Source organism: Primulina eburnea, chromosome 17, assembly GCF_022965805.1.
Source record: "Primulina eburnea isolate SZY01 chromosome 17, ASM2296580v1, whole genome shotgun sequence".
Lineage (NCBI taxonomy): Eukaryota > Viridiplantae > Streptophyta > Magnoliopsida > Lamiales > Gesneriaceae > Primulina > Primulina eburnea.
In genome coordinates, this window is record NC_133117.1 from 5,147,340 (window position 1) to 5,158,941 (window position 11,602).

General features: G+C 42.1%; 1 protein-coding gene across 1 annotated transcript; it reads right to left on the bottom strand.

Annotated features, from left to right (window-relative positions):
- Positions 1–6,158: 6,158 nt before the first annotated feature.
- Positions 6,159–11,019, bottom strand: LOC140818772 (uncharacterized). Its single transcript, XM_073178818.1, has 3 exons — positions 10,767–11,019; positions 6,969–7,516; positions 6,159–6,881 (listed from the first exon to the last, which is right to left on the bottom strand). The coding sequence occupies exons 2-3, from the start codon at positions 7,503–7,505 to the stop codon at positions 6,363–6,365; spliced, it is 1,056 nt and encodes a 351-aa protein (XP_073034919.1). The 5' UTR covers positions 7,506–7,516; positions 10,767–11,019; the 3' UTR covers positions 6,159–6,362.
- Between the last annotated feature and the right edge of the window lie 583 nt (positions 11,020–11,602).

Consider the following 11,602-nt stretch of genomic DNA (forward strand, 5'->3'; position numbering starts at 1 on the left):
TGCTAGCCTGGACAAGAGAATTTAACAGAAGATCTCTCGCTCGGGGGGTCAAAAGTGGCCGCCCCAGCGAGACTAGAGAGAAGGCTAAAGATTTTTATTCGAGAGTCACTCGCCCCAGCGGTCAAAACCTACCGCCCTAGCGAGTCACGCGATCCAGCAAGATTCTGCGAGATTTGTTTCTATTTTCATGGACTCTATCCAAGACCACTAACCTAATACACGAGATTGGGCGCCTCTTAGAGGAGGATTCATCATATTTTCATCAATTTTTCTGGGAGAGAAGGCTAGGAGTAAGGAAGACTTTTGAAGAACTCGAGAATTCCAAGCGTCGCAGCCATCTTCCATCGTCATATTTAGTATTTTATTATTCAGTATTTTATTCTCTTGCATAGATTGTTGATTTTTAGTATGAATTTGGTTGGCTAAACTCTAGATTTGTTGGGATTTGAGGGGATCCTACCCGTACTCGTTGTTTAACATTATTTCTTGACGTTTTTACAAGTGATTTGTTTATGCTATTGTTATTTCTTGTTTCAAGCGAAGCCTAGCTATCTTCCTTTGATTATTGCATGTTGTTAACGATTTCGACAGACTAATTAACAATAGGATCGCATAGTATAAACCACGGACTTACAATTTTAGTAGACATACGGAATTGGGTACGTGTCGATAGTAATAGTTCACCCGGATAAAAGCTAGAGGATTCCATAGAACGTAAGGCGATCTTAAACTGTTAAATAATTGAGGACACTTGATTACTGCATGTTTATGATTAGTGTTAATATAGCTCGACAGAGTATATTGATTAGTCTAGGGAATTCCGTCGAATGCACGAGTAAGAGTCGAGGGTAATTATTAAAACACGAGTGGTAGGTGAACTGATAATTCCCAACAAATTCATCTTTCATTTGATTTAATCCAACTTAATCATTGCATTATTGCATACATTCTCTTTGCGCTTTAATTCTTTTAGTTATTTGATTTACATTAGTTTAATTACCAAACCACTTTATCGTTGCTAAAGAAATTTTAATTGAGAATAAAAAAAAATATTGTAACGCAGTCCCTGTGGAACGATACTCGTATTCACGTACGTCTATTATAACTTGACTATCGTGCACTTGCGATATTTAAATCGAGCTTTCATATATAAAACAAATTTTGGGACCATTCACTGTGCAAGTTTTGCTCGATCAAAATACCACATTTTAAGTTGCTAAAAAAAATCATCACCGGTCTTTTCCTCGATCCCGTCTCGAATAATCTTCTGAACATAAAACTCGAAAAAAAACATTTTAATGTGCATCACATAGACATAATTAATTTAATATAATACATTTAAATAAAGCATGAATGGCTAAAACTCATTTTAAATTAAAATAAATATTTATCAATTAAATAAATGTATGAGTTATACGTGTACTGAATTTGGGCACTACATCAGGGTAGAGGGTGGAGTGCAGTGCTAGGTTTCCGTCGCTGGACAGGCAAGAAGAATCCTAATCCGTGAGTAAACCGAGTTTTTGCCAATCCCCTAGGCGAGGTCGAGCCCTCCATGGATAAATCATAGGTTCACCGAGCAGAGAAGGGAAGGTCGAGGTCAAGATGTCCCTCGGGAGCCTGTCGAACCAAGGAAGAGAATGAATGAGGATAACCACCCTACAGAAGAATGATTCACATGATCTCAAGGGGTGCTACTGATGGAGATTTCGGACGAGCTCGGAAGACACATGAGAGAAGGTTCGAGAACTTCGAGATATCTACGGGTGCGGACTTACCCCAGGATCCTGTCATCAGTTTTGGGCCGGAAGACCTCCGAGACATTGTGGCTCCACATAACAATGCCTTGGTGGTGACAGCCACCGTTGCCAATTATGATGTGGTACGAGTCTTTATCGATAATGGAAGCTCCGTGAATATCTTGCTCAAGAGCACTCTGGATCAGATGAAGGTGGAAGGATTTGAGTTCGAGCCGATCTCTACTCCTCTGTATGGGTTTGCAGGACATGTCATTCCGCCGTTGGGTCAGATTGTCCTTCCTCTATCTTTGGAGCTTGACACTCGGCGGGTAACAAAGATGATAACATTTACCGTGGTGGACACCCCATCAGTGTATAATGAAATTCTGGGACGGCCAGCCCTAAAATATTTCAGAGCTGTAGCTTCCACATATCATCAGAAGCTGAAGTTTCCTGTGGGAAAGGGGGTTGGAGTCTTGTGCGGAGGCCAAAAAGTCGCGCGTCTGTGTTATGAAGTAATAATGAAGGAAGATGGAAAAAGGACGCGTGTGGAGGTCAATATGATTAGAAAGGGAAGAAGCGGGTTGTCCATAGTAAGGAAGGAGATTTTGGAGGTGATGGATGAAGAGCCAGAGATCATAGCATTTGGGTCCGAAACGAAGACGCTCAGAATAGTCCCTGACCTTGACCCAAGGGTCAGGGAAGAACTCGTTACTTTTTTACAGGCTAATCTCAGCGGGTTCGCTTGGTCGGCCCAAGAACTCACAGGGACGACTCCAGATGTTGCAGAGCATCGGTTGAACATCTTGCCTAATGCTCGCCCTATAAAACAGAAAAAAAAAAGACACTTCAGGCCTGAGAAAGATAAAGTTAGGCTGGACACATTCAAGAAGTGCAATTTCCTACTTGGCTATTAAATGTCGTCATAGTTCCAAAGAGTTAAGTGAAGTGGAGGATGTGTGTGGACTTCAGATATCTCAATAAAACGTGCCCTGAATATTGTTATCCTTTGCCTCGAATAGATCAGTTGGACTACATGCTGGACATCAATATCTGTGCATGTTGGGTGCTTACCAGTGGTACCATCAAATCCCTTTAGCTGTGGAGGACCAAGATAAAGTGAGTTTCATTACCTCTGAAGGAACTTTCTGTTACGTGTTCATGTCCTTCGGACTCAAAAATGCCGGAGCCACGTATTAGCGATTGATGGATAGAATATTTGAGCAGGTGGGAAGAAATGTCGAAGTGTACGTGGACGACATCATGGTGAAGTCAAATGACCCAACCCAGCTCATACATGATTTAGTGGAGACCTTTTCCACTCTCAGGTCCTATGTGTTAAAGTGAACCCTCATAAGTGTATCTTTGGGGTGAAGGGTGGGAATTTTTTGGGTTATATTGTAACAGAGAGTGGGATTGAGGCTAACCCCGAGAAGGTTCGAGCTATCCAAGATATGGTTTCTCCTCGAGGACCCAATGATGTGTAAAAGTTAACAGGGGGGATTGCTACGCTGACGAGGTTTATCTCAAGGTCCACTCATAGAAGCTTACTGTTCTTCCGGACTTTGCGTAAGGTAAAAAATTTGAATGGGGTCCGGATTGCGAGAAGGATTTTGGAGAATTGAAGAAGTACCTTGCTGAGCTCCTTGTCCTGGCCAAACCGACAAAAGGTGAGCCTTTGTGGGTATATTTATCTGCCACCGAGGGAGCTGTGAGTTCGGTCCTTGTCAAGCTAGAGGAATCAACTCAACAGTCGGTCTACTATGTTTCACATGCACTCAAAGGGGCAAAGATGAGATACTCAAGGTTGGAAAAATTGGCTTTAGCTTTAGTAATGACGGTGAGACGCTTGAGACCATACTTCCTATCTCATCCAATTGTGGTGCTCACCAATAGTCCATTGTGTAGGATCTTAATTAATTCAGATATGTTAGGCCGTTTGGTTAAGTGGATTACTGAGTTGGAAGAGTATGACAACCAGTATCAGCCAAGAACGGCTATCAAAGCGCAAGCCTTAGCCGATTTTCTGGCTGAGACCGTGCATCAGAAGAATGAGAACCCTTGGAAGATGTATGTGGATGGTTCCTCGTCAAAGGATGGAAGTAAGGTGGAGGTAGTATTAATTTCGCCAGCTAGAGATGAGGTGAAGTTAGCCGTAAGGTTGAACTTTCGAGCATCCAACAATGAGGCAGAGTATGAGGCTGTGTTGGCAGTGGTTCGAGCAGCCAGAAACGTGGGAGCTACTTGAGTACTTGTTTTTTCTGACTCACAGCCGGTAGCACAGCAGATGAAGGGAATGTATGATGTGAAAAATGAAAAACTTATCGAGTATGCCCAAGAGGTGGACAGAGTTAGAGAAAAATTCACCGAGATCACGTTTGAACAGATTCTCAGGAAAAAAAAATGAAAAGACGAACACTCTAGCCAAAATGGCTAGAACAATGGGAAGTTGGAAGACTAGAGATGTGGTATTTCAAGTCGAACTCACACCTTACACCAGTTCGACTACAGTGGAACATGAAGAAGAAGATTGGAGGACTGTCATAACTGGTTACTTGAAGGAGGGAAAGCTTCCTGTTGACCCTAGAGAATCTCGTAAGTTGAAGATAAAGTGTATGCGCTATGTGATAGTCGGAGAAGTGTTGTATCAGAGGTCTTTTGCAGGGCCGCTTCTTCTATGCTTGAGTTATCAAGAGGCTGATTATGTGCTCCGAGAAGTTCACGAGGGATGTGGAAATCATTTGGGGGCTTATGCGTTGGCAAGGAATGTGTTGCTCGCGGGTTATTTTTGGCTCTCAGTACTACATGATGCCCAAGAGTTAGTGATGTCCTGCGATAGTTGTCAACGTCATGCCCGGTTACATCATCGGTCGACCGCGTTGATGAAGACTATCACAACCGCATGTCCTTTTGACTAGCGGGGAATTGATATTGTGGGGCATTTCTCTATAGATCCCGCTCAGAAGAAGTTTCTATTGGTAGCAGTTGTCTATTTTTTGAAATGGGTGGAAGTAGAGCCTTTGGCTAGAATAACTGAGAATCACGTCCTGAAACTCTTGTGGAAGAATATAGTGTCCAGATACAAGGTGCCTAGGAGACCGATATCCGATAATGGAAGACAGTTCCAAGGAGCTAAGATCAAAGCCTGATGTAAAGAGATGAAAATCCAACAAGTCTTTACCTCTGTAGCTTACCCACAGAGTAATGAGCAGGTGGAGGTGACTAATCGGATGCTGGTGTAGGGTCTAAAGGTTCGAATTGGCAATGCTAAGGGCAATTGGGTGGATGAACTACCAAGTGTCTTATGGGCTTACCGAACCACTCCGAGGGAAGGAACCAAAGAAACTCTTTTCAGTTTAGTCTATGGTAATGAGGTGGTGCTCCCGACTGAGATTGGATTGGAACCGGTGAGGACGATGTGTTATGATGAAGATAATGATATGAGACGGGCCACTGACCTTGAATTATTGGAAGATAAGAGAGAGAGGCTGCAAGCATTCGCATAGAAGCTTATAAGAATCGCATTGCGCAATATTATAATCGGAGGGTCATTCAGAGAAACTTCCAGGTAGGCAACTTGGTCCTGAGGAAGGTGCAGGAAGAGCAGAGAGGAAAGTTAGACCCAAAGTTGGAGGGTCCCTTCAAAGTGATCGAAAAGCTTAATTCTGGAGCCTAATAATTGGAGAATGCGCAAGGAAAGGTTTTGAAGAGGTCCTGGAATGTTTACCACCTTAAAAAATATCATTCTTGATTTTATCGTGGATGTATTTCATCTTTGAATTTTTCCATTTAATCAGTTGGAATTCAATAAAATCAAGTTTTTCTTTTCAATTCATGAATGTTGTTGTATTATGAAAGTGAGAAAACATTATTTTTAGAGTTGGAGAGAAGAAAAATTAAATTTTCCTACTAAGGCATCGCTTAGAAGAGGAGGAGAGTTTGGGAGGAGAAAAATAAAATTTTCCTGCTGCTAAGGCATCGCCTAGCAGAGGTCCAGAGTTGGTAAGGAGAATAAATAAATTTTCCTGCTAAGGCATCGACTAACCGAGGAGTAGAGTGAAGTAGAGAAATTTTTATTTTCCTGTTAAGACATCGCCTAGCATAGGAGTTAGAAGTGAAGGGGTTGAGTTCTTATAGCCTTCTTGCTAAGAGTCATGGGGTGAAGAGGAGTAGTTTTTATTATCTGGACTGCAGCTATAATGGAGAAGTGTTGAAGAGATCAAAAATCGTGTATTATCTACTTAAGATGTGCCTAGTAGAAGAGAAGGAGAGTGAGAGCAAAAGTTATATCTTATTTACTAAGTTAAGTGTTGCAGAAGAAAGGATGTGACCGGAAGAAAAGAGCTTCGGTAAGCTCGCACTCTTATTTACCCTAGTGTTTAAAAACATCAGAGACAAACTCGGAAGAAGAAGTAAATTTAAACGCAAAATACTAAATATGGCATAACGCGAGTTTCATACATGCCAAAAGTGCGCAAAAGGAGATAATCAAATATAAGCGTCATAAAATCCATAGTCGCATAATAGTATGGAAAGTAAAGCAATGCAGTGCGTAACAAATATGGCCCGAAGGCATACATCGTCTACGTAAATGAGAAAATAGCATAAGTAAAGGAGTACAGTCTAAGGATCAGGAGGGAGACTCGCTATGAAATCATCGAAGTCGATGAAAGCAGTGGGAGCGCCTGGTGGAGGGTAGCCGTGAGCCTTGAAGAGATCGACTGCACCCTCGAAACCCACCTCCAAATAATGATAAGCTGTAGAAGCACAAATCTCGTTGAATTCTTCAGACTTGAGGAATTTTTCCTTGAATGAGGAGGCTTCTGTAGCATGTTGCGCTTTGGCGTCTTTAAGGTCCTTGCGGACTTGTGCCGCTTCAGCTCGGGAATTCTTCAACTCTTCTTTCAACTTTTGGATCTCTTTCGCTTGGTATTCTATCAGTTGGTGAAGCTCTTGTTTCTCTTTCACAAGCTCGTCACATCGAGCTTGGGACTCCGAAAGCTCCTTAGCATGTGTTTCTTTCATCTCATCTATGGTCGCCTGGAGTTGGTCGCGAAGAGCCTTACCTTCGCGTAAATCGTGGCAGGCGTTGGACCTGATATCTTCGGCGCGCTCAACCAACTCCCGAAGATACATGTTGCCCTGAATAAAGAAGACAAAAGTGAGAGAACGAGAAAAATATCAATCGTATATTGAATATCAAGTTAAAGTTTGAAAGGAGAAATATACCTCGGTAAGACTGCTGCATGTACGATGGACTAAATCAGACCATCCCAGTGAACTCAAAAAAGATGCGTCTGCGTGGGAGGGGAGCTGAAATAATAGCTTCTGAGCTATGTGAGTAGGGCCTCGGCCCACGATAACTGACTCCGAAGTATACAAAGAATGTATCATCGGCCTAGAAGCATGCTCATCATTTGATCCAGACACCTCTGGGGAAGAGGCTGATGGGACTGAGGTCTCAGAGATTTTGCGCTTCCCTTTCTGTTGGGTTGATGGGCTGGGATCAGTAGACGTCTTCTCTTTGCCTAGCTGTGGAGGGGACTCGGCCTGGGGAGGTGGGCAAGAGGCTCGCTTCGGGGTGGAGGAGGATGAGCCTACCTTCTTTTTCGCAGTGGTGGGTGAGCCAGCAGGCTTCCTCGCAGCAGTAGAGCAATTTCCCTTTGTGCCTGTCGGGACTACTAGGATAACCGGCTTCTGGGGTGCTGATGATAAACCCCCAGCCTTCTTCTTCTTCGCAGCCTCACGGAGTAATACGGCGTTCATGACTCTAATACCTGCGAAGAAAAGCGATAAAACAGATGAGAATGCTATCAATGAGCATAATAAATAAAAACGAAACAGAAAAATGTGAAAAGATGATAATATCTACCGACATTCTCCTTCAGCTTAATTTTTTCTGGACTTAACCCGACATGACACAAGAGATCTTCAGATAAGAGTCGGGGAATACTAAAGCATCTATATCCTAGTACGCTCATTATGTGCAGATATGTCTTATCTTTTTTGTAACCCTTGGAAAGTTTAGGCTTCATGAAAGTAGGGTACCAATCTGTGGAACAAGTCAACTCTTTGGGAGGCTGAATAAAGAAGAAGTATTTTTTCCAGTCCTTCACATGACTAGGGGCCCCGTCAAAAAGCTTATGGCTATATTGAGAGGTCACGTAGAAAGGTCCTTCTTTCGACTTGGCTAAGACCAGGAAGTAGGAAAAAGTAGTGCAATTTAACACAATAAACAGCATATCGAGCGGAAAGCATTGTGAGTGAAGAGACCTAGATGCGCCTGATAACAACTGCTCAACTCCTGGAGGAAGTCACATTGGGGAAAGCGAAGACCAGTATCGAAATGGTGCTAAAAGAAAGTATAGCAACCTTTGGGAGCTAGATAGGGTCGATCCTCGAGGGTAGAAATGATTATTTTGTGGGAGGCGGGGATGTGCCACGAAGCCCTAAGTTTTGACTCGCTAGTGGGAGGGATGTGAGACAATAGGTGACCATACCACATGTTATCGACATTGGATATATTCATCTGTTGGTTCACATGGCGAATTTCCTTACCAGGACGACTATGGGTGACGACCTCCTCCTCAAGGGAATCAAGGGTAAATTCAGGATCTTCTAAGGAAGTTCTACTCTCGTCAGACTCGCTAGATCTTTCGGAATCACTCGAGGAATTAAACTTAGAATCAAACGAAGACATGAGTGCTAAAGATAGCTAAACAAACAGACAAGAAAACTAACCCGGATGAGGCGTGAAAAAAACACTCAAGGAATAAGACCAAGGGAGCGAGAAAGTAGTGGGCCGAATGATCGAGAGCTCGAGGTTGTAATAGCAAGCGTGGTCGTGCGGTCGGACACTGGGGCGAGCGCACTAGGCATGCGCAAGATGTACTAGGCGGGGCGAGTGCGAATACACGAACGCACGAGGCAAGCGCGAGGCGTGTTGGGCGATTGGGGATGTTGGGCGAGAGTGTGAGGCATGATGGGCGAAGGCGAGGTGGCGAGGGCTTACGGCGAGGAGGGGTTGAGGGTTGTGGGCGAAGGAAGGTAGCGAAGGCTGCGGGCGAGGCGGCTAAGGCTAGGGCTAGGGCGAGGCGGTTGGGTATAGGCGAGAGTCGAGGGGCAAGGGCGAGGCCCGCGAGGGCTTGCAGGTGAAAGGGAGGCGAGGGGTTGCGCGTGCGAGGTGAGAAGGGTATAGGCGAGGCGAGGGCGTTCGGGCACGTAACGAAAAACTAGGTTGCTCGATTGAGTGTGCCGTGAAGCGAGACGCTGATGGGCGAGGCGCTGGGCGAGCGGCGAGGCGATGGGTAGGCGAGGCTGGGCGAGAGGTGAGCGGGCGATGTAGGCGAGATTGGGCGAGGCGTTGGGCGAGGGTGTTGGAATCTGGGCGAGGGGCTGTGTAGGCGAAATGGGGCGAGGTGCTGGCACAGGCGATGGTGAAGTGGTGGTGAAGCGGCGCTAGGGTTAACGCGCAGGTGAGGCGTAAGCGGGGGAGAGCTGGTGAATGAAGTGCTTAGGAAATTCTGTGTGTGAGAAATGAGAATGAAGTGAGGAAAGGACCTCTATTTATAGGATAGGCCTAGGTCATATCTGGTCCATCAGAAGGGAAATGTGATTTAATTTGTTTTCAAAATTTTGAAGACTGACGAACAACAGGAAAAAAATGCCTAACTCACATTATGTAAACCGAGAACAACACAATTAATCGAACTTCGAACCTACGATTCAATTCGACTCAGGATGGGGAGACTAGTGATACCCCATGAATGAGCCTACTATGGTTAGGCCCAAACCATATTGGGGACCCCTGGCCATCCTCAACCAAGGTGGAAAGCTCATCACATGCCCAAATATTCTCATATAAATATCAGATTTGGGCGTCTAATTTATTCATTCACTATATTGTTTTTTAGCAGCATCATTAGCTGCTCTCCCCTCATATCCTCAGTCTCTTACTTGAGCATCGGAAGAACGGTCTTCTTCGTGATTTCAGGCTTAGAACTAATTCGAAGCCTGTGTTGGGACTAACATCACCTGCTGGAATCGAACCCTAAATTTTCAGTGAGTATCAGAGGGATTGATCACACCAACACAGTTGACGTGCGTCTCAAAGTCTCGTCTCACTCGTTATTTCAGCGTCAGAGCTGTTGATCATGTGAGTCAAGTCTGATGACATTCACACATGGACAAATAACTTTAATAATACTCTAAATTTATAAAATAATAAATTTTTCAATAAAACATTCATTCAGTCCAACAAATTCTACGAAGTCCCGTACTACTAACATGCTTAAGAAATATATGTCTCAACAAAAAACTTAGTAAAAATGATCAGCAACTATGTTGACATTAGAAATATGTTTTAGACTCTGGTGTGGTACCACCCAAGAATGCTTTTATTCTGTGGTTGTGTGCTCAGTAGGATGACCATTCAAAATGCTTAATTTTATCTACTTTCCCTCGGTTTATTTAATCAAATGTGAAACCAATATACAGATATGACATGTACATATGACACCATAGAAAATATAAGCATTCATCTGGAAATAGGTGTATTTCTACGATAATGTTTCATTTGAGTTGCGGTTGAATCCAGCCTCGATTCATTGAACCAAAAATTGGAATCATAACTCAGATATATCTTCGTCATGACTTATTTCATCCTACTCAAGTGGGCATTGCCCTATGATAGGATGGATGACCAAGATTTGTCCATACACATATAAGACACATTTTTTTTTTAAATTCTATCTTAGACAAAATCTTATCCATAGGAATGAGGTGAGAACAGTACCCAGATCTGATCTAACCTTCATGATATCATAAATCATAAATGAAAGAAATATTGAGTCCAGAAGCCTTTACTAAGAATTGGAACAGACGAATACGTTAAAACTTTATAACAACAAATCATTATATAACCCTCCCTTTCAAAGTACGAGGGAAGTTCGTTTATTGAAAAGTATATTAATTATTCAATGGAGTCTTGAAATCATACTGTTTAACATCAAAATTTTCTCGCCTAACCTGAAGAAGACAAAATTTTCTCTCCCGGCTCTGCCTCTTCTGATTAACAGCAACACTCTCAAAAACTTCACCTGAAGCCAATTCCTGATAGAAAAAATGGATATGGAAATATTGATGATGGCGATGATTTGGGGATTCTATGAGGAGGAAAAATATCAATGATTTGGGGAATCTATGATAAGGAGAAAAAATAACGTGATTTGGGAATTGGGAATTCTTTGAGGCGAGAGATCTCACATTGGGGGAGAGTGTTTTGGTGTGAGAAGGAATAATAAATATTTAGATATATAATAAATAATAAAATCATAAATTTTACCTAACAAAAACAAAATTTATGTCAAAGAAAAAATGAAATAAATTTTTTTGAATACTAAATGTTTCAAAAAATACGTGGAAATTTTTTTAATTATAATTTAAATAAATTTAAATGTTTAAAAGCAATTGACACAAAAAGATTAATACAAAAACTAACGAAGTAATTTAATATATCAATTTTGCGGGACATATCTTTTCTTCGATTTGATACATGAAAAAATATTATTTTTTATTTCAAAAATATTATTTTATTGTAGATATGATTCATGTTAACTCGTCTCACGGATATAGATCCGTGAGATAGTCTTACAAGAAATAAGTGTGTATACATGTTGGTTCGGTTCGGTTCGGTTCGTTTTGACAATATTTAATTTCAGTTTTCGAAACCGAAAACTTCGGTTTGATTAGGTTTATACTAAAATATTTATGTATCGATTTATTCACCTTCGACAATTATTTAAATTAGTAATTAAAACATAATTTAAAATTTTAAATATTATTTTTAATTTTTTTTAATAAAA